This window comes from Stenella coeruleoalba (assembly GCF_951394435.1).
Source record: "Stenella coeruleoalba genome assembly, chromosome: 6".
Taxonomy (NCBI): Eukaryota; Metazoa; Chordata; class Mammalia; order Artiodactyla; family Delphinidae; genus Stenella; species Stenella coeruleoalba.
In genome coordinates, this window is record NC_137151.1 from 68,645,117 (window position 1) to 68,668,850 (window position 23,734).

General features: G+C 40.5%; 1 protein-coding gene across 8 annotated transcripts in view; it reads left to right on the plus strand.

The window, feature by feature from the left end:
• RAPGEF4 (Rap guanine nucleotide exchange factor 4) overlaps nucleotides 1-23,734 on the plus strand; it is a 318,083-nt gene that overhangs the window by 252,981 nt on the left and 41,368 nt on the right. For all 8 annotated transcript variants that reach the window (XM_079923817.1, XM_079923822.1, XM_079923821.1 and 5 more), the window contains 6 exons: nucleotides 1,738-1,798; nucleotides 3,989-4,065; nucleotides 4,476-4,622; nucleotides 6,503-6,618; nucleotides 12,347-12,435; nucleotides 16,690-16,768. In XM_079923817.1, the coding sequence (XP_079779943.1) occupies nucleotides 1,738-1,798; nucleotides 3,989-4,065; nucleotides 4,476-4,622; nucleotides 6,503-6,618; nucleotides 12,347-12,435; nucleotides 16,690-16,768 (569 nt within the window). The remainder of the gene's footprint in view (nucleotides 1-1,737; nucleotides 1,799-3,988; nucleotides 4,066-4,475; nucleotides 4,623-6,502; nucleotides 6,619-12,346; nucleotides 12,436-16,689; nucleotides 16,769-23,734) is intronic.

Consider the following 23,734-nt stretch of genomic DNA (forward strand, 5'->3'; position numbering starts at 1 on the left):
ACAGAGAAACACAATTTCCAGGCAACACAAGTCTCCTATATGCTAATAATTCAGTAATGATAATGGTAATAAAAGAAGCTGTCCCAGCATCCACGGATCACAGGTTTTATGCGGGACCCCTCAGCAATGCCCATCTGCTTAATCTGTCTTTCATCCCCAGCTCACTAGGCGATATTATGCTGTCACTGTCACATGGTGGCAGTGCCTGTAGTCCCTGTTCTGGGCGGGGGTAGAGTTCAGGTCTCCACTGAGAGCAGTGAGGCATTCACCACAACCCCAAGCAGAAGGGTTCCAGATCCTTCCCCCTTCAACCCAGACAGGACTGCCTTCACATCCCTCCCACTCCCTGCACCACTGGGGATCCGGGAGCTTGCTCACCTACATGGAGTATCCAGGGGTCTGGTCCAGCCCAGGCTCCCCTCCCTCCCACCACCCTGCTGTCATCTTCACTCTCTCCATGGTGGGATAGGTCTAGTGCCCGGGGGCCTCACCCGGGGAGCTCCTGCATTCGTAGGGGCAGCAGCCGAGGCTCCACGAGCTCATGCCGGAGAGGGAAGTGAGGGAAGACCCCTTTTCCCTACCTGTTGTCCGGGTCCCCAGCATGCGCATGTTCTGACTTCCCCAGCCTTGGTGGAATTGGGAGGATTGTGGGTAGTGGAAAGGAGGAGTCTTCTACCTCAAATCCCAGATACCCAGGCACTGTGGAAGATCTCAGGTTATTTGGTTCTTAGGGAGAGAGAACATAATTTGGGACCATAGTTTGGAATTAAAAAGAAATAGCTCACACATTTAAGCTTTATTATTCAACTTCAAGACATTGAGTTTTCTAACATGTTTGCGGTGATGCATGATGTGTGATGCAAAGAAGAGCCTCCAGGAGCAAGAGTCACGATATTGTGGCTGCTCTCACCCTCTCACTGAGATGCAAGACAGGCAGAGAAATTGCCTAGTTCATACATGTGAAGCCAAGTTTAAACAGTCTCTAGGGAGGTTGTCTTGTACGAATTAGCTTATAAAACATCTTTTGTAAAAAGCTTTAAGAGTCTGGTGGCACAAGACATGGACGCAACGTAAATGTCCATCAACAGATAAAAGGATAAAGAAGATGTGGTACATATATACAATGGAATACTACTCAGCCATAAAAAGAATGAAATAATGCCATTTGTAGCAACATGGATGGACCTAGCGATTATCATACTAAGTGAAGTAAGTCAGACAAAGACAAATATCATATGATATCTCCTACATGTGGAACCTAAAAAAATTATACAAAGGAACTTATTTACAAGACAGAAATAGACTCACAGATATAGAAAACAAACTTAGGGCTACCAAAGGAGAAGGAGGGGAGGGATATATTAGAAATTTGATAATAACAGATATACATTACTATGTATAAAACAGATAAACAACAAGGTCCTAATGTATAGCACAGGGAACTATATTCAATAACTTGTAATAAACTAAAATGGAAAAGAATCTGAAAAAATATATATATATGCATAACTGAATCACTTTGCTATACATTGTAAATCAACTATACTTCAATTTTTTAAAAAACTAAAAAACAATCTAGTGGCACATCTAGTGGAAGTGGTTCTAGACAGGAGGAGCAGCAAAGCAGAGTGGGAGGTGTCCGCGTGGAAGTCAGCACTGTTCAGAAAGAGAACAAGTCCCTCCCCAGCCCCCCCCCAATCTGGCCTTTCCCCCACATTCCTTCTCTTTTCCTTCTAGGTGAAACGGGAGTTAGCAGGTGTTCTCATTTTCGAGTCCCACGCCAAAGGAGGAACCGTGTGTAAGTGAAGACTAATCGTTCATGGTGCCTGGCTGGCCCCCTCCCGAGCATGCGCCATGGGAGCCTGACTGCAAATGCTCCCCTTTCTTGGGTCTGGGTCTGACTTGCCAGGATGTCACGTGGCACCATTTGTTTTTCTGGACCTGTGATTATTCCCAGCACGTATCCCTTACTCTGCAGCCCGCTGGGTTTTGGGTGCCAGCCTGGGAGCAGTTGCCAGCCTGTGTCTCCACTTGCTCCCTCCCCTGCTGGCTCAAGGCAGTGTTTAAAGAGGGTGAGATGAAGTCAGTGCTCTTCAGGGGGGACCCCAGGCAAAACCTTTTCACAGTGACCTCACTTCAGTTTGTGGCTTGAGAGAAACTAATCTATCTCTTGAGAGGCTAGTTAGACTGGCATACTCTCCTGCCTTCTTGTTCTTCTCTCATTTTCACTAACAGCTCCGAGCCTGAGAGAATTTCTTTGCCCCAAATATTTATGCAATACTAATATGTAGTATCTCTCCAGCGTGCACGTTGTAGTTTAGTTCTGTGATCATATTTGGGAGCAAGAAATTGAAATTTCATATTAATAAAAGTGAGCAAGGGCTTCCCTGGTGGCGCAGTGGTTGAGAGTCCGCCTGCCAATGCAGGGGACACGGGTTCGCGCCCCGGTCCGGGAAGATCCCACATGCTGCGGAGCGGCTGGGTCCGTGAGCCATGGCCGCTGAGCCTGCGCGTTCGGAGCCTGTGCTCCGCAACGGGAGAGGGCACAACAGTGAGAGGCCGGCGTACCGCAAAAAAAAAAAAGTGAGCAAAATTATTTCGGCTGGCATTTCCCACTAGTCGTACAAAACGCTTCTTGAAAAACATGGTTAGCGGTGTATTCAGATCAGGAAATGCCTCTTTCTCTGATCTCTCTTGGAGAATAGTAACACACACTAGCATGCTACCTTTCTCAGGAGTTCCACAGTAAAGATAAATTTCACACCATGTAAACTGACACTTCCTAAACCCAGTGAAACATAGAAAACATTTATAATGGACACGTGTTAACTTTTCAAGAGACATTCTTTGGAAAATCTTGCTCTTTCTTCCGACTGAGTTGTGTTAGTCAAATAAGCAGAGACCATGAATTGTAAAAGCGAAAAGAATTAAAAATGAGTTTCAAATATTTTACTTTTAGTCATCAAAAGTGGTATTTCTAACATTGATATTTACTTTAGTAAGAATGTCTTTCCTTCACATTTTAAAGGTTCACTTTTAATATTTTTTAAATTTTTATGATCACTGATGACTTGCAACTTTTCTTATTCTTTTCACTCACTGATGGTTTTCATTTTATCATGAAATACTTAAATATTTCAAACGAAAAACTAGAGATTGTTACAAACACCTTTTTTTTTTTTTTTTTTGCGGTATATGGGCCCCTCACTGCTGTGGCCTCTCCCGCCGCGGAGCACAGGCTCTGGACGCGCAGGCTCAGCGGCCATGGCTCACGGGCCCAGCCGCTCCACAGCATGTGGGATCTTCCCGGATCGGGGCACGAACCCGTGTCCCCTGCATTGGCAGGCGGACTCTCAACCACTGCGCCACCAGGGAAGCCCACAAACACCTTTTTAAAAAACATTTTTTATCAAATAATAACCTTATGCCATATTTTTTCATTTTTTATATTTTCTAAAAAATGAAATTCTGCATTTGAAGGCTCCTTGTTCCCTCCTTTATCTCATTCTTCTCTTCCCCTCCCCAAGGTAACTCCTACCCTGTATGATGCGGTTATCATTCCAACCCATTTTTTAAAAAATATGTAGGTATGCATCCATCGACACTATGTAGTGCTGATTTGCATGTTTTCAAACTTCACTTTACCATTCAGAATACTTTTAAAAACTGTGTTCTATAGCTTAGTAAGTTTTGATGAATTGTGGGGGAAATGTATTGCTTTAAGGAATGGATAGCTGGTGAATTTGTATCTAGTGAATACGTATCTTTAGGGCACAGCAAGGAGTGCAGTATTTCTGTTCCTTTCACATTCTAAAGAAAAGGAAGTAATATTCCACATGAATAAGTTCGTATTTGCCAGTGATTTTTTTTTCCCTTCTGGAATTAAATGCATAATTCTGGGGACTTAAAAATGATGATTTGATAAGCTGTAATTTATACTGATGTGCTTCTACTCTTGTCATAAGTCTTTTCATTTTTTTGTATCTAGTGTTTAACCAGGGGGAAGAAGGCACCTCCTGGTACATTATTCTAAAAGGATCAGTGAATGTAGTCATTTATGGCAAGGTATATATATCTTTTTTTCTTTCTGAAACTTTATTATGCTCCATATACTAGTGGTTCTAAGTATTAACAACTTAATGCTACAATTAAACTTGCTACAACGTTGTTACTCTATACAGAAAAGACATTATAGCATCTCTAATCATAAGTTATCTAAGTTATTATACTCAGAGTAGTACTGAATTTTCTGGGGCTCCTGGATTATAATGTATACATTTAAGTTAGGCCCTAGCCCAGATTACTCAATGAAAGAGAAATGAAACATTATAACGTAATTATCTGATTCCCCCCACACTTGACATCCCTGGGTACAGCCTATTGATATATACAGTGTTTTGCGGCGGTGGGGGGTGCAGGTGGGTGTTTGCTCCCTTTCAGGGATCACCTTCATCTGGATGTGTTGCTCTCTCCAGGGTGTGGTCTGCACGCTGCACGAAGGCGATGACTTCGGCAAGTTAGCGCTAGTGAATGATGCCCCGAGAGCTGCCTCCATCGTCTTGCGAGAAGATAACTGCCATTTCTTAAGAGTAGACAAGGAGGATTTTAACCGGATCCTGAGGGTGAGTCCAAGGTGAAGTGTGGCTGAGGGGCGTCGCATTTTCACTTTTGTCAGATAAGAAGAATGAGTGTAGTGTTAATTGAGCCAGCACTGTGATTAATGAATGCTCTAGGGCCAGAGGGCCTTGCTTACAAACCTGGCACGTTCAATGTGCTGGGGTGGGTTCTGGGGTCCAGAGGTGATATTCCAGTAAGGCTGCAAATGTGCCGCGCTGTGCTGGACCAAATAACCCTGCACACACCTGAACGGGTCCATGAGCACTGAAGACAAATAGGGATGCCTTGGCAAAATGCCAAAGCCTGAGACATTTCTCTTTGCAATCCTAGGTTTCCCCTTTTGTGTCCTTCCCCACCTCCCTCTCCATGTCTTTCTCTATCCTAAACCTCCTGTCTCTTCCCAAATCTGAATCTTTCTCATATCCTCACACTCCCTCTGGATTTATTAAGTGACTACATTTTAGTTGCAATTAATGTCCACCACGGTTACTCTAACCAAGCATTTTCATTTCAAGTGCTTTTTGTCAAATTGATTCACACTAAAGGAATTGCAGACTCTGGCAAGTAGGTGAAGAACAGTTGGGGTTGTAGGAGGAGCCATGAGATTGCACTTAGAGATGGCTCTGCAGAGGGGCCTAATGGAAGCTTGTTAAAGTATTTGTGAGAGTGGATGATGGTTAGAATAGATGGTCCCTAGGTTCTCCCCACCATCCAGCTCCTGGTCTCTTGCGAGGGACAACCCAGCTTTAGCTGGTGGAAGCCTGATTGTGGACCGCTGGGCATGGTGATATTGTCCCAGCACCCCTGGCCTTTCAGGTGGCCCATGGTCTATCCCACCTCACCCAGAGACACTGTTCCCTCCAGGATCACTTTGCTCTTTTCCCTTCCCTGCTGGCTCACAGAGCAGACTCCCTTCTATGCCTTTCCCAGCCTGAGCATCTTTCTCTCTCCTACCCTGAAATCCTACATGCACCTTCTGTGCTTTCTGGTACATTTGGCATTATTTCATGAAGATTTACAGTCTCCTTCCCATCCCTTATGTGTGGACACCTATTCCTACACAACCTTAAGCTTTTGCCTTTGGCAGCAAAATTTCTGACACAAAGTTTGTCTTAGGAATGCGTTCTCTTGATGCAAAAAAAGTTAAGTTAAAGATTAAAGCATTGACTAATACAGGAAAAAATGCCACATGGAATTTGATGTGGTTTTTATCCAGTCTCTTAAAATAGGAACCAAATGAGGAGGAAACGTGCATTACGATTTTTTAATAAATCATTTTTTAATGACATTGAAATTTGAACTTTACTCTTTTGGAAGTTGACACACATGAAGTTTGCACTCAGCCACAATTATTCTTTGAAAGAATCAGATTAGGACCATTATCATGGATATAATTTATAAAATTATTCCAAATAACTGAAAAGTGTTTTTAACACGTTTCAAACTGATAGTTTTTACAAGTCTTTTGATTAGAGGGAAAACATGCCACTCCTAAGAAAACTAAGTACCCTCAGAAGATAATCAGAATGAAAGAACTCTGCTGAAGCTGAGTGCTATTTGCCACATATATTTATCAAGAATAAGTGCACTGGCTCCTCTCTCTTTCCGCTGTACCACCCTCTCCCAAAGGTTTCTCTGAGCACACTCCTCTCTCCTCAGCTGATTTTCTGCATCTCGGGTAACAGCAGACTTTTAAAACCACGTGCCTCCAACCTCATCTCGTCCTTTCTCTGACCGTTCCAGCCCTTGACTTTGAAAATGACTTAATTTGTAGATGCAACAATTAGCATCACAAGCACCAAATGAGTTTCTGAAGCATTTGAAATTTTTTTCATTGTCTGAGAAAAACGGCAGCATCTGTATGTGGTGTAATTTGTATTTGCAGGACGTTGAGGCGAATACAGTCAGACTTAAAGAACATGACCAAGATGTCTTGGTGCTGGAGAAGGTCCCAGCAGGGAACAGGGCTTCTAATCAAGGAAACTCACAGCCTCAGCAAAAGTAGGTTTGCATCCAACACTGCAAATGCCAGACTATGATTAACCTTTTCACATGGTATCATCATCTCTACAATAGCACGTTCTCCTCTTTTGTGGAAGACGGCAGTGTGTGTGACTTTTTTTCTCTCTATTGACTAATCACACATCGTGTAGAGTATAATGTGTCCGTTTCTGGCACTGCGTCGAGCTCGGTGCTGCCTAGAGTAATTCGGGGGAGAATATTCCCCCACTGTAAAAACACTCCCTCTGTCTGTGTGCAGCTGTAATAGCTTGGAGCAGAAGGCAATAGCTTTGGAGAGAACAATGGGCATAGGAGTGCCAGGCGGCTCAAGGGATACGTAGGCCCCTGGGTGTGGAGAACCTTTGGTATTTGAATTTCATATGTAGGATTTCTCAAGAAGTGTTTTCATCGTGGGGTCAGAATGAGCATCTTTGATGGAAACCCACACTTCAAATATAACACAGTCTATTTTTTAAAAAATATTTATTTATTTAGGCTGCAACGGGTCTTAGTTGCGGCATGCAGGCTTCTTAGTTGCGGCATGTGGGATCTAGTTCCCAGACCAGGGATCGAACCCAGGCCCCCTGCATTGGGAGCGCAGAGTCTTACCCACTGGACCACCAGGCAAGTCCCAACACAGTCTATTGACTGTGGCCTGGAAACATCCATTTGGCCTCATCCATACTTATTCCTGCTAACGTCTGAAGGGTATTTGCTTCACATTTAACATCAGGTCACCTATTTAACTTGACTCTTTTTCTGTATGTCTATGTTCGGTTCTATCTTTTGCTGCAACTTCTTACATGAGACTTCTTTTAATCAAATGTATGAACATCTGAATAGTTAGGGAAATTAGGAAACGTAGCTCTAAGAAATTATTTAAAAATGACAGAATCTCATTTTTTAAATAAACGTTAATTTTTAATCTTACAGTAATAAAAACACCAATTCTGTAGGTAAAGAAATGCGGCCACAGACTATGTTGAAATGGAGTGCATCCCAAGTATTTTTCTTTTTTTGCCAAGTAAACAGGATGTTCCCATTAATCAACACACTCACCATAAATGATGAGTTTTAATTGTTTAGACTGAAAGCCCAAGGCTCAGACATTTCATCTGGATGAGTCAACGTATCTGCAAAGAAGGCAGGAAGAAATACAACGTTATTGAAGAGCCATAGTACTTCTTGCATATTTTATCTAATCCTTATTACAACCCCTTTTAACAGATGATAGAAAAATTTAGGCTCAGAGAAGTGAGTTCCTTGCCCAGGATGACAGCACTTTTAATGACAGCTTGCATTCAAGTCCAGCTTGACCAACTTCTGAGTCTATGCTCCCTTAGCCTCACAACTTACTCTAGTGAAATATGGCATATAGATACTCTCTCCTCAACACTATCTAGTAAACGTTGCAAAGCAATGTATTTCAAAAGGGCTGACATAAAATAGACTATATAAAAAACTATCCCTTCACTTACAAACCTATAAAATTACCATCCAGAATTCTTTATTATTTTTCTATTTTTCACTACTATGCATTCTTGAAAAATGTTCCTGTTCACATGTTTTTCAGCAGTTGTCCTTCCAGCCCACAAAGGAGGATGAGAATGAAAATATTTTTTATGTGAAGTCTGGGACTACCCCCAGTGATTTTCTTTAGTGCTTTTAAGTATAACTAGGCCATTTTATAGTGGTCATCTACATTCTTTAATAATGCCTCAGATGTCTCAGGAAAATTTTGCTACCTGAAAAAGTAAGCCTTAAATTCTTCACAACCTTAAACCATTTGACCAAGAGGGCCCCGGAGGCCCCCTTCCTTCACCTCTTTATGGCATGTGAAGATGATCAAAAGCGTTTGCATGTTACAACAGCTTCCATTCAGAGTGCTCTCCAAATATAGATTTTTTTATGAAATCGAACTAAAGGGAAAAGGAGAGCCCACACGCATTCAATTTATTTTAGGCCTAGATCTGATTTCTGTTATATCTCCTTATTTGTGTCCTGTAGACCAATCTAAATTTCTTACATAATTCAAAGCCTCGTGCATGTTCACAGCACACCATTTAGGAAATATCAGGTATACACAGAAGTGCACCATGCCAACCATTCCCTGAAGAGTAAGAAGCCACTCTTTCAAAGGGTCATTTTCCGTGTTGAGTTTTCCCGAGCCAGACCAAGTTGAAACGAGGGGGCGCCGTGTAAGTGAATTTTGACCTGATGTTCTGGACAACTCGAAAAACGTGGCAACAACCGTGTCTCTGGAGGGACTTAAAATTTAGGATCCTTTAGGGCCCCTGTCTCCTCAGAAATTATCTTTTTTCAGCTCAAAGAGGGTCACCATGTTGGTGCTGATAACGTTATTTTTCTGATTTACCTTTACCCTGAGAAATCCAGAATAGTTTATGCATACAGTTGGCCCTCCGTATCTGGGGATTCCACATCCACAGATTCAACCAACCACAGATGGAAAATATCTGGGAAAACAAAATTGTCAAAAAGTTCCCAAAAGCAAAACTTGAATTTGCCGCACACTGGCAACTGTTTAAATAGCATTTACACTGTAGTTACAACTATTTACATAGCATTTACATTGTCTTAGGTATTATAAGTAATATAGAGATGAGTTAAAGTATATAAGAAGAAAAAAATAAAAATAAAGTATATGAGAAGTGTGTAGGTCATATGCAAATACTACACCATTTTATACAAGGAACTTGGGCATCCATGGATTTGGGTATCTGCGGGGGTCCTGGAACCGACCCCCCGCGGATACCGAGGGATGACTGTACATCTTAACCGTTCAAAACTGCCTGACTCTCCTCAAGCCACTCAACTCTGAGTGTGATATTAAAATGTCAATAGCAAGACAGTATTTCTCATGACGGATAAACTATATGAAGCCCTCAAATATCTACCATTTTGGATATCTTCTGCTCTGTGGTTTGTTTTTTTTTTTTGCGTTACGCGGGCTTCTCACTGTTGTGGCCTCTCCCGTTGCGGAGCGCAGGCTCAGCAGCCATTGCTCACAGGCCCAGCCGCTCCACAGCATGTGGGATCCTCCCGGACTGGGGCACGAACCCGTGTCCCCTGCATCGGCAGGCGGACTCTCAACCACTAGGCCACCAGGGAAGCCCCCGGTTATGTGGTTTTAATAAGAGAGAATTTGAAATGACTATTCCTGTTTTTAGTGACTGTGTTGCTTTTTCCTTAGACTATCAACCACCCAGTCGTTCAACTCCATCCTGTTTGCAGAAAGATAGTCTCTTTTAGGCACCATTCCCCACCTCTTTTTTTGTTCTGGATACAGATAGACTTGTCCTCATTTCCGGACTCGGTGTTAGAAAAAGACTTTTCTCTCTCAAGTTTAGAACCTCACAGCTTAGATAATGTAACCAATCAGGGTTCTCTTTAACTTGGACTACAGTAACTTCTTCATGCAATAAACTGAAGAGAGCCATACTGTCTGGTCTTCAAGTCTTCTCCATTTAAACAGAAGTCAAGCAGTAGGCACCTGGCAGTGTCCAGCCTGAAAGAAAGTAATAACATGTTTCCGCCAAGCCCAGAGCTGCAAGATCACAGGCCAGAAGCTCCCTGCCCCTCCCTCTTCAGAGTTCCTGGTCCTGAGAGATTACCAACCCCTGAATAGCCTTCTGTGGAGCTGAGAAGAGAGATAGGGTAGGGTAAGGCAGTTGTACCACTAGAGGAAGACTTTGGCAGCAAAAGACAGGTGCCCTGATGTCTGCAATTGACCAGGTGGGCAGAGAGTAGAGACGCCATTTTCTCTTACTAGTGAGCCGAGAGCATTCAAGGCTTGCCACCCAGGTAAGCCTTTTTTCTTTTTTTTTTTTTTTTTTTTTTTTTTTTTGCGGTAAGCGGGCCTCTCACTGCTGTGGCCTCTCCCGTTGCGGAGCACAGGCTCCAGACGCGCAGGGTCAGTGGCCATGGCTCACGGGCCCAGCTGCTCCGCGGCATGTGGGATCTTCCCGGACTGGGGCACGAACCCGCGTCCCCTGCATCGGCAGGCGGACTCTCAACCACTGCGCCACCAGGGAAGCCCCAAGCCCTTATTCTTTTTGGCCAGACAAAAACCCTAGCTAAGAAATGTCCTAACCAAGAACACCAGAATGGGAAGCCAGCCTTCTGGCTGCCCTCTCCAACTCCAGTTCCTTATTCGTGTGGCCACATGCTGCTCCTCTTGCAGATCACCTTGGAAGGGTCATCAAAGAATCATACATTTTAGGAATTATTGAATGAACTCAGCAGATTTCTCCATTTAAGTATTGAAAGTCATTTATAGATTCGCCCTCTCCTTCCCTCAAATAGTCATTGCCTATAAGAGGAAAAACCCTCCTCTTCTATGCTGTTTACTTTGAGAAAAGGGTCATACTTTTTGGATTAAAGTAGTTGTTTGTTTTTTTTTATTCCCTGGCTCTTCCTCTAGGCTCCAAAGCCAGATTCTTTCAGAGATTGATTGATTCTTCAGCTTCCTTTTGGTCCTGAGGGCACACACGCACATGCACACACACAATAGGTTTAAGTAACAGTTACCTTCCAAATAGACTGCATTTGCTATCTCCTTCAAAACCGGGGTTGCTTCACTCACTCCGTGTTCCCGGGCACAGGGTCGTATGTTGCATTGCCTCTTCTTCACTCCCTCAGGCAGGAGGTTAAGCCCCTGAGATTGAATACATTAGAGATATTCTTGGGCTCTCAACACACTTCCTCTGAGGTCTCAAACAGGCAGGGAAAGGGTATTGGTGAGGAGGCACAAAAGCCCTGAGTTCTCCTGGAGCTGAATTCTACCGCTGCTTTCTAAACACAAGAGAATTTCATTTTCATTGTTGTTTTTATTCCCTGTCATTTTGCCCTAAGTGAAATGCCAAGCAGAAGAGCAAAGTCTACGTTTTGGAATATGATTACCCAGATCCCATTAATGTATTTTGCCTATAGCTTTCACCCACTGTTTTTGACCGTCTTGAATATGACTTTGAAATAACCCACCTTCAATTTTAAAAACTACATCCTCCCATGTTGATTGAAGAGCTTCATGGCTGGATCTTCTGATATGATGCCTAACGTCCCCCACCCTGCCAACTCATTGACATTTGACCTTGATATAAGTTACAGGGATGTTCCACTACTGATTTATTTCCTCTTCAGATGCTACTGGGGTCTGTTTGCTCATTGGTGTTTTGGGGGTTTGTTTTTTTTTCTCTTATTCTTAGCTGCATTTCCAAAGCACATACCAGTGTACAGTTGGGAAACACAGAGCATTCCAGAAATAGGCAGGGGAATCCAGTGTGCGGTCGAAATTTTGCAACAAGTAACCCATATATGGATAACCTAGTTTACTGTCACTTCCCCTTGCCCTGAGCTGCCCCGGGATTTACATGTCCCTTTTCACTCTCCCTTGAAACAAGGCTGAAATGCCTCAGTTCCCAGCCTGCTAGAGCCACTCTCCAAGAAGTTTACTTTAGTCCCATGTAGGGAAAAAAGAATAATGTTTTAGTAACTACTTCAATTTGAGATGTTTCTGTTGCCTGCTTATGTGACTTTGACAAGGTACATGATCCTTCTTACCTTACAGAGAATATGGGTCACAAGTTGAGTCCATATGGTTCCCTGGGATCTCAAAAAAAAAAACCCAAAAACGCAGATATGTAAAATGTTATATATTAGTGATTTGCCCTCTTTTGAAAAACTAATGATGGTTTTATTTCTTATCCAGGTATACTGTGATGTCAGGAACACCTGAAAAAATTTTAGAGCATTTTCTAGAAACGATACGCCTTGAGCCAGCTTTAAATGAAGCAACAGGTAAACACCTAGAACAGTTGTGTGTCTATTAAATCCACGCAGAGCATTGTAAAAACAGTTCTGAGTTCATTCTCAGTGTGTGTAGCCACAGCAGTTTTAGAAATGGGTCATGGGTATGACCACTAGAAGAGCATCCTCTTGACCCTCCTCTGCCTACTCGTCCTGGCTGTGCTATGTAGATGGCTCAGTCTCATTCACAGATATTAAGAGTAGCCTTCCAAAGGCATTTGTTAAGTTCATGTAGATCCCACCTTCCGTAGGCACCTCTTAGGCTATAATTTAAATAGTACCTGTTCCCGTAAAGGATTCAAAGCTGCCTCTGTAAAAGGCACAACTGTGCTCCAACTGGGAGTAAAGTGGTTCTTTCTGAGATGCTTGGGCTGCCCCAGGGTGTAACGAAACACCACCTGTATTAGATTCCTAGGACTGCTAGAACTAAGTGCCACAAACTGGGTGGCTTGAGCAACAGAATGTATTGCTTCTTAGATCAGGAGGCTAGAAGTCTGAGATCCGTGTGACGGCAGGGTCGGTTCCTTCTGAGGGCTGTGAGGGAGAATCCGTTCCATGCCTCTTGCCTAGCGTCTGAGGGGTTGCTGGCCATCTTTGGCATCCCTTGGCTTGTAGATATGTCACTCCAATGTTCATCTTTACACAGTATTCTCCCTGTGTCACTTCACATCGTTTTCCTTCTGTGCATGTGTCTCTGTGTCCAAATTTCCCCTTTTTATAAGGACATCGATCATATTGGATTAGGTCCCACGTGAATTATCTTAACTTGACTATATCTGTAAAGACCTTATTTCAAACAAGGTCACATTCTGAGGTACTGCGAATTTGGACTTCAGCGTATCTTTCTTGGGGGAAAAAATCATAATACCACCTTCCAGTGAACCAGTCTTGTTAACTAAGACACAGAGATTTGAGGGTAAATGAGATGAATCTTACCAATGAATTAAGTGTTCAGAGTTTGGTATCATTCTCCACTTTGGTTACCATCTTATGTGTGACTTTGGAACAGCCCACATTCATTTGCTACTGGCCCCTCAGAATAATGGGTTAATATTTTTAAGCACACTGAACTCCATAGAAGAAGACTTCTCACTGAAAGAAGTTCAAAGACTTATCTAAAACACTTAGTAGTAGTTCAATGTCCAGTTCTGTCATCTTTGCAATATACTCAAGGTAAAGTTAACATTATTATGCCTCCTAAAAGTATTTTACCACTGATTTACTTCTTATTTTATCTTCTCATTCCAGTTTCTCCTTTTTTTATATACATTATCTAAGGTTTTTTATGTAGTGAATTAATTGGGGAGTAGTAGATATAAAAGCCAGGATCTCTGGCTCCAGGGCAGCTATTTTCAGTTCAATATTTGTTGAGGATCTTGTTGGGCTGGTGCTAAGCTGGACGCTTAGGACAAGGCAGTGTGAACAAGAAACCACCCTCCTGTCCTCAGGAAGCTTATAACCTGCTACAGGACCTAAAGGAATGTGCAGACAACTTGATCATAAGGCTGAGGGGACCAGGCAGAGTGTCACAGAGGATACAGCCTTTGAAGTGGCCCTGAAGGAAGGCAGGTAACCAGTAACTAGAGACTAAGGATGAAGTCTTCCATCCTGAGGGACAACATGAGTGCTGACCTAGAAAGAGACAAGGAGGACCAGGTGGTCTGGCTTTGCTAGACTATTGTATACATAAGTGTCAGAAAGAAGGTAGGGTCTAAGAATTAGGGTTCAGATCTCAGAGCCATCTTAAATGTGAAGCTAAGCCTTGAGAAGTGGTTGAAGATGTCTGAGCAAGGAGAATGTGATAAGATCTCTTCTTGAAAAAGGAAATCCTTGAGGGACCAGTTATGAGAGGATTGCTTGCTTCCAAGAGGCAAACATAACCTCAAACCAAATTTCTAGGACCCGAGGTCAGGAAAAATACAGATTTTTCCCCTCCGATTAACTGCTGCCCAGAATGTGTGATTGCATAGTACAAGAAACAACATCTTCTCTAAAGTGAATATTGTCCAAAGAGGAACGTTCTGGTGCATTAGAGACTATGGAATCTAAGAAAAGATCTGTAAGACCTTTACTACCCATGAAGAACAAATATATTCTTCCTTTTAAAGTCACTTCTGAAAGAGGAGGGGACTGGATGATTGCTTCTTAAAAACTTGGAGGCCAGAAATCAGTGTATATAGCGTGGCTGCCACTTAGGATATGACTCCTGACCATTCCATTTTTTATATTAGAACTAAGTTCACATCATAATTTAATACTGAACTTTATTCCCTGCAGTTTTTTTCTGATTTTGTTACTCTTGCAAGTAATGTTCATGGATTGGATGAAAGAATAAATCTGTCTTTCTTATAATCAAAACTATGAATTACTGTATGGTCCTCCTAGACACTAAAAATAATCTTAGTTCAGCCCCATGAAACTCATGGATGCAGTGGGGTGGGAGACCCTTGGCATTTCTGGATTTACAATACGAAAGAGATGTCAGAGTTGCCAGTGAAACTGGTTTACGTCGTAGAAATGAACACCCCTGGCTGTTCATAGTACATTCTCTTAGTTTACCCCAAAACACGTATTTTCTGCCTGAGACCTTTTGGTTTCCTAGACTTTCTACTTCTATGACCAGAATTAGTCCTTGAGCGACTTGGAAAATCATTTTCTAGTAGGAAATGATTTTTTTAATCAGTTCTCAAGAGTTACTGCTTATGAGCAGAGAATGAGAAAGCCACGTTGAGATGTGGGTGCTGGGTGATTACCATGCTGATTGACGGTCTCGCCAGCCTTGGAGCACGCTCCTCAAATCTCTGCTTTAGCAAAATTTAAATTACTTTATAGCACAGGCCTCGGGGAGCCTTATAAGCAAGCACTTTCTCTCCTATCCTCAGAGAAATCCTTTATATCTAAAACATACAAAGATGACACTAGATGTTCAACTCAGACATGCCAATGACCGTCCTTTCATACCTAAGAAAAAAAGTTCCATTCAGCTTCTGTCTGACACCTCGGCATCTTCTCTGGCTCAGTATAATGGGACAGAAATCAATAGTAACGCCTAGTTAGGACAACTTTGGATCACACTCATCACCTATATTTAAATGAGTATAATGGTATTATGTGACGCGATAGATATGTTAACTAAAGCTAAGGTGGTAATCATATTGCAGTAGGTACATGTATCAAATCAACACTTTGTGTATCTTAAACTTACATAATTTATGACAGTTATACCAATTTTTTAAAAATACGTATAACAGTTAAACCTTTAGTCACTGATTCCAACTTTGATAGTATTTGTTAATTTAAAACATAGACATTGAAAATTCAATACCTATAGTTAGGCAATTTTCATATTTCTCACCCTTTTCTATTTGAGAAGTTATGTGAGTTTCACAGATCTCAGCCATGGTAGTTCATTTTTAATTGAAAACCCCCATAAGTATCTTGGATTCCAAAGCTTTAACTTGTGTACTCCTAAGGCTTTTAGGTCTGTCTTTACGTGCTTTCCCATTAAGGCTGCCTGGATAATATAGTCTTTGCAATGAAGAACCAGCATCACATTCAAGATGAAGCTTATCTGGGGGGACTTGCCTTATTTCTTTTGCCATCTCCCCCACTTACCTATCTAAAAATAGCTTCAAATATAGGACATACACCATTTTAATCTACTGGAGAGCTTTTGTTTTGCTTCAATTGCTGCTCACAGCCTTTATCTTGTCTTTTTTTTCTTTTTTTTCTGCTTTTGTTTCCCTCACCAGTTCTCTGCTCTTACCACCTCCTTTTTCTGTGATTCTATCACCCTTTCATCTTTTATTGCTCCTTCTGGAAATAGAAGGTAAAAAAGATATAAAGGAAAAGAGAGATTGACCAAAGACAGGTGGTGTAAAATAGACAAAGAAATGACCACGTCCTAATCCTGCACACATGGTACTGCCCACGTGTGGCTCCTTAGTTTTATATATATATATTTTTTTAATTGTGGCTCAGGTGACCAGTGTCATTATTACAAGTCTGTCTCTTTTAAAACTACCATACGTTTTGTCCATTGTCCTAAGAAATTGAGTTTTGATCTCAAGCTCTGTCAATCGTATTACTTTTATACACAGTGCTTCTTTGTACAGTAAAACCACAATACCCCAAGCCGATGTGTAAGAACCACTGGCCAAGAACAAATGAATAGATACTCCTGCTTTCCTAAACTTTTCTACAGGAATCTGATTTCCTTTTCTGCTTTGTTTTGCCCCCCTGCAGATTCAGTTTTAAATGACTTTGTTATGATGCACTGTGTTTTTATGCCGAACACCCAGCTTTGCCCAGCTCTGGTGGCCCAATATCCTTTTGTTGTGAGAAGTCTGTCCCCTCGACAACACCCCACACGTACATGGCCGTTATCTCATTGCATGCTCTCAAGGTAAGTCATGGCTCGGGCAGAATTGTGCTTTCCGCCCTTGTCGAACTCTGAAACCTCAGCAGTTTTCCCCTCGCGTAGGTTTCCAGCTCTCCCTGGCATGGTTTTGCTGTGCCATGTTTAAGGATTTCCTCCTTATTCCCTGTGCAGAGGAAAGTGAGCCAGTTTACCCTTATAAGGAAGGTAATGCTGATGAGAAATATACAATATACATACCTGGGAGGTAGGCCAGGAAGGCTATGGTGAACAATATCATTAGGGAATATTATTAGGGATAGTTTCCTAAGCTTGGAGACAGACTTTGTACCTCTGTCCGGATACCTGGCAGGATGGACGGTGATCTGTTTGTGTCCCTCTAAGCTGTAGTATTAATCAGAACACTAACCTGCTGAGATAGATACAAGTTATCATTGGGGGGTCCCTTTTCTTTCACATTCGTCCTAGTTCACCCTGTTCTCTAGATACCGAAAGGTATTCCTTTGTGGCTATTTTTATCATTATCCCATGGACTTATGTCAAAGATATAAAACTTGAAATTCTAATGGCAGTTCCTCTAGGTAGCTTCACACTGAACTTGTTTGGGGGCAGCTTTTCAATAGTCTATTGAGTTGACCAGTGGGTGCACAGTGTCTGGTACAGAGGGAACATTCAGAAGATACAAGTTGAATAAGAGGAGTGAATATTATGAATGAGATTCACCCTCAACTTTGGCAGAATGTGAAAGTATACTTTCCAATTCTGCTTTATTTTTAAAGCAGCAAAAAATTAGGCCCCCAAATACTTTGGCCTTCTTGAGCAGCGAAATATAGTGAAGGAGAATGGCTCTCTTTTCTCTGAGCAACCCAATCAATGTGGCCTGTTTTCCTTTTTCAGAATTATAATTGCCCTACCTGATTTTCATTTTCTTGTTCACCCATAATTCTCTTTGAAGTCAACAGAATGTGTGAGGATAGGAGATTGGAGTTGAATGTGCTATTCTGAGGATGCTGCAAGAGTGAGATTTGGGTGTTTATTTGCCTGGAAAATATCTTTCCAAGTAATGACAGCTTAATGAGACTTAAATATATTACACGTTCTTTCTGGCTCATACATAGTTTTTCTCAAGTCAAATTAACACATTCAGGATCTCTCTGTGCTCTTTAACTCCATACTTAGTAATCATTATTAGACCTTTGAGATTTGTTGGAAGGAAAAATAAAAACCACCATTGAGTTTAGATTTTTTTTTCCCCCCAACAGTTAGCATGTTGATAAGCTTAAGGCAAACAAAACCGAAAAAAGGCTGAGAGAACGTAGTGGGCCAAGTCATATCTTTACAACTCAAAGCCCCAAACATTAAGCTTCTATTCTTCCGGCAAATTCTGATTTCTTATTAGCTTATTCTCCTTCAGAATTGATTGAGAACATTCATAGCACTGACCTCTGTTCTTAAAATAGAAGATCCTAGAGGGAAAGTCTATGCCATGCCCCAGTAGGGATGTGGCGGGGATGATGTTGCAGGGAGGAGGAGAAGGCAGGAGAGTGGACAGTAGAATCAAAGGAGGCCTGTGATATCCAATCCCAATTCTCTTCTCAGAGATGGAAGGAATCAGGATGGTTGGGTATCATCTACACTACTTAGTGCCCTCAGACCACCTCCTTCACATCCCGCCCTTTGAGAACTTAGATTCTCTTAATTGTTCTATTTTGAATCAACTCTATGTGTCAGGCACCACTGACCCATATTATACTACTTTATCCTTACAGGACTCTATTGGGTTAGTATCAGCTTTATTTGACAAATGAGGATTCTGAGGCAAAAACAAACATACCCAAGGCAAGTGGCAGAACTAGGATTAATCCAGGTCTTAGGGTTCCAAGCATGGGGTGTGTCACTTTTTTTTTCTTCACAACTTATTTCTTTAAAAGCTTATCTTTTAATTAGAGTTTAAGAACATTTCTTGGTAATGTATTGCATGCATGATACATGTTCATCTGTGCTTCAGTTGGCTAAAAACCAAAGTGGGCCTAATTTGTTAAAACCAAATAAATAGTGTCCAATAGAACTTTTTGCAGTGATGGAAGTATTCTATATCTGTGCTAGTCCAGTAGCCACTAGCCTTGAAATTGGCCACTATGACTGAGGAACTGAATTGTTCATTTTATTTAATTTCTATTAATTTAAATGTAAATAGCCAGATGTGGCTAGTGGCTGCCATATTGGACAGCTTAAGTCCAGTCCTTAGATACTGGGAGTAAAACAAGAATTACTGTCCTCTAATGCCTCGAGAAAGCATGCCAGGGAGGCCAGAAACTTATCCTGCTGCAGGCAAACGAATGGAAAGGGCTCTATCCTTGAAAGTCACATATGTGTAAGTGTGTTTATATCATGCTAAAGACTCAAGCTTTAGTCCCTTTGCCTCCAGGGCGATGTTATATAGGCTTCTTATATAAGCTCCTTTTTTTGGTCATAAGTAACGTAAACCAACTGTGAGTGACTTCAGGAATAAAGGAATTCATCAGAGGGATGGGGTAACTCAGAGAACTGAAGGAATCCTTAAAGAGTCCAGACCTTAGAAGGGAACCTCAGGGGTAGCAACTAAGGAACAGCTTTTAGAGTAAATCTACTCCAAACATCCTGGGCCCTCACCTCATTCCCACATCCCTGGGAGTAGCTTGAGTCACTGCTGATATATTGGTCAAAGAAAGGCAAAGCACTTTACTGGACAGTTTTATAGAGACTGCCTGTAAAGAAAAACAGAGGAAGTGGAGAAATAGACAATGAACAGTCAAAAAAAACAAAAACAAACACATATAAACTGCTTAGCACCATGTCCTCAGGTGACAGGGAGATAGAATGTAACACGGAGCAAGTGGGCTAATACCCATGTTGTTACGGGATTTAGGGATAGGAAAATATAATACTCAACCACGTTCCATTAAAGCACTTATGCTGAGTGAGTTGATTTGGCTGAGTGTTTTTAAGTACTTAATATGTGTGCCTTTTCACAGCAGCTCTACGAAGAAGTCAGTGTTTGCACTGCTCTTTTTCCAAATCAATAAACTAGGATAATGAAAAATTATGATTTGCTCAGAGAAAGGTAATTACTAGTACAGAAAAGATTTGAGCTCCGAGCCACTGGTGGCTCTCTCTGTCCTTAATCCACATTGTATGTCTCCTCCAATTTTGCTTTTAGCACAGAAGAAGATGGTAAAACTCTGTTTAACATTAATATTTCAGACCTTTTATGTGCTAATGAGAGAGACTCTCTATTCATTAGATATGCTTGGAACATGATTTGGCCTGATGAATACAAGTGCTTTATAATGAGTTTTTAAAATTATGTTTGTTCAATTTCTGTACTTTTCATCTCTAGTTTCTTTAATCTTTTTAAAATCTGTACTTAGAATTCAGTTCAATTTTCCATTAGTCTTTAAAAAGAAAATTAAAACCCCCTATAAACCTACCAGGTGTTACTATGGTTAACATTTTGGTATGTAGCCTTCCAGTCTTTTTTCTATACATATAGATATATGCTTTGAAATATAAGAATGGGGTCATACGTTAAATAACTGTGTATGGTTTGCTACTAAACAAACAGAGCCATTTCTCTCCCATTAATTTTTTTCACACCATTTTTCTAAATACAGATAGCTTTGTCATCCTTAAAAATAGAACATTCTCATTGTAAAAAATTCAATTTACAGAAAAAGAATAAAATTCACCTGGTATCTCACCATTGTAGTATGAAAAAGTTTTCAGAAATTATATACATGTATAATTTTATATAAGTGAGATCATGTTGTATATAGTTTTTAAAAATATGGTTTTCTTCACTTAGTATGTTGTGGATATCTTTTCAAATCAGTATATACAAATAAAACTACATCATTTTTTCCAGATAATTCCACAAACACTGAACACTTACAATGTTATACTGTGCTGGGCAACAAGGTGACGAGGATGCATGAGAATAACATGTTATCATTTTTATTGATTCACAATATTATATGGTAGATATGTCATAATTAATTTTCTTAGCCTCTTCCTATCGAATATTTAGATTATCTCCACATTTTTTCCTATAACAAACACAGTGGGATGAATCAGCATCCTTCCAGCTAAACCTTTGCCCACATATATTCCTTACTTTAAGTTTCTAAATGTAAGCAAAGAATACGGAATATTTTAACGCTTTTGATGTTTATTGCTGTCCTATTGTTGTAATTTTGTGTTTTATGGTTAAACTCTGCCTTCTTTTTGTCTGTACAAATGCAGGCAGGCCTTCAATTAAGTGATCACAGCTGAGTTAATATTATTTTGAATTTTAATAAACGTATCTTTGATTCAGAGCATTTTCACATCATTTACTTTATCTTTCCAACACCAGCCCCCACATGTGAGGCAAAAAAGGCACCGGTATGATATTTATTTACATTTTACAAGGCGCTCGGAAGCCAAATAACCACCTAAGATTCCTCATGTACTAACAGATGTTTGGAGGAACTCCGTGTAGCATTAATGTAATTCCAGTTGCAATGGACATTGTATTTGAGTCCCCACCATCAGTGCCATGTCAGGTGGTCAGTCTAGCTGGTCATGGTAATTGGCTGCCTTTGACCGTGATTGGCTCTCACATTGCAGGCCCAATGTAGACAGGGCCAGTGAGATTCAAAGAGAGGCTTCCTGGGGCTTCTGAGTAAAAAGCAGTTAAGAGAACAGGAACAAAACAGAAACGGACTCACAGACTTTGAGAACAAACTCATGGTCACCAAAGGGGGCGGCGACAAATTAGGAGTATGGGATCAACAGATATAAACTACTATACATAAAATAGATAAGCAATAAGGATTTACTATATGGCACAGGGAATTATAGTCAGTATCTTGTAACAACATATAATGGAATACAATCAGAAAAAAATAACTGAATCACTATGCTGTACACCTGAAACAAACACAATATAGTAAATCGACTATACTTTAATAAAAAAGAAAGAACAGGCAGCCTGTTGCCCCAATTGCCTGTGGCAGCCGTCCTACAACCATTAGGGGAATAAGCCCTATGACAAAGCTGAGATGAGTTGAGCGTCAGGGAAAAAATGAAGTCTATGATGACATCATTACACTTGGACCAATCCTGAAGCTTACCCTACCGATAGAGTCTCTGTTATGTCAACAAATACAATACTATCTGTTCTAAACAATAATCTTAAGTGATAAATGGTTTATATTTAAATTTATTTTAAGTTTTTAAATTAAATTTAAGTGATAAATGGTTTATATTTAAATTTATAAAATTTTAATTTTATAATATATATAATATATATATTATATATAATATAAATTATAAATTTATAAAAATTTAAATACAGCAATAATTTTGGTCAAATATTTTCTCTTAGTATCCTAATTTCCAAATATCCTAATATATATATAATATATATATAATATATATATATAATATATATAATATAAATTATAAATTTATAAAAATTTAAATACAGCAATAATTTTGGTCAAATATTTTCTCTTAGTATCCTAATTTCTTTTGTCTTAGTATTGAACATGAATTTTATGCTTTTGGCATGAAAATAATTTAGTTTCTTGAATTAAAAAGAAAATATGGAATACAGATTTGCCACTAAGTTTTAGCTAAAACTGCCTTCGTATGTATTACGTCTCTTATACAGAAACAAAGTAAACACAATAGCTTTCCTTACTGAAAAGGCAGTCTCCATCCTTTATTTCTCTGTGAAAATAACCGGGGGGTATTCTCTTTATAAGTTGACTTGGGTTCTCTAAGAGGACCAATTACCGAAATTTGTAAATCAAGATTTACAAAAGAGCGTCAGATTCTTAAAGCCATGTTTTTAGGAATATTCTTGGCATTTCTAAGGAAGATTGTCAGCTTAAATTTTGTTGAAGCCAAATTTTACCATTTTAGTCCTTTACTTGGTTCCAAAAAGTGTTTGATCCATGTGGCACTATAAGAACAATTTATCTCTGCAGATATGCAATTTCAGTTTATTTCCAATAAGGAAGGCTTGGTTTGATGATGATATGAACGTGGTATCCTCTTTCAAAGAAAATGGCTGTATTATCAGATATTCTACAAAGTATTTTATATACATTTTCTCAGCCTCATGTCAACACCGTGAGATGTGTACTCTTTTTGCATTAAGGAAGTGAGACTAAGCAGATAAATAATTTGCCCCAAGTTACATAGCTAGTAAGGGTTGGAACAATATTTGAACCCAAGCAATTGTTCCATTAGGCCAAGTCCTAACTGCTCTGCGATGAGTACAAACCCCTGACTAAAACTAAAAAGAATAGCCAAGAACTAAAGGCTTCTAGAAATGCAGAGAAGTCTGAAAATCAGTGAGGAAAAAAAATACTCTGAGCAAGAAAATGGGAGGCAGAAAGAGCTCATGTGAGCTCCAAATTAATAGATAAGCAATAAGGATTGGTTACACACGATAGGCGATAAGGAAGGTGCACACAAACACAGGAGCAGCTGTGTTGGTAGGAACAGCATCACAGTGTTAAACTCAGAAATGCCTGGTCTTATGAAAAATTCCAAAGCCATCCATTTAAAGACTTTGTATTATTTCCAGAGGTGGATCAGCGATAATGATGATCGATAACCTTTAACTGAGTACCTAATATGTCTCCGATGCCATTCTACATGGTTTACCAGTATTGCCTCATCTCCTTCTTAACAGCAATCCTATGAAGTTTTCTGATGATGGAGAGACTGAGGCTCTAAATGGTCAGGTAACTGACCAGGGGTTTCACAGTTGATAAGTGGGGAAGCCAAGAGATGAACCCAGATGGTCTAGTTCCAGAACTTGCATTCCCAAGCACATGCTGCAACAAGGAAGGAGTAGACTTGGTGCTCAGGATGTGG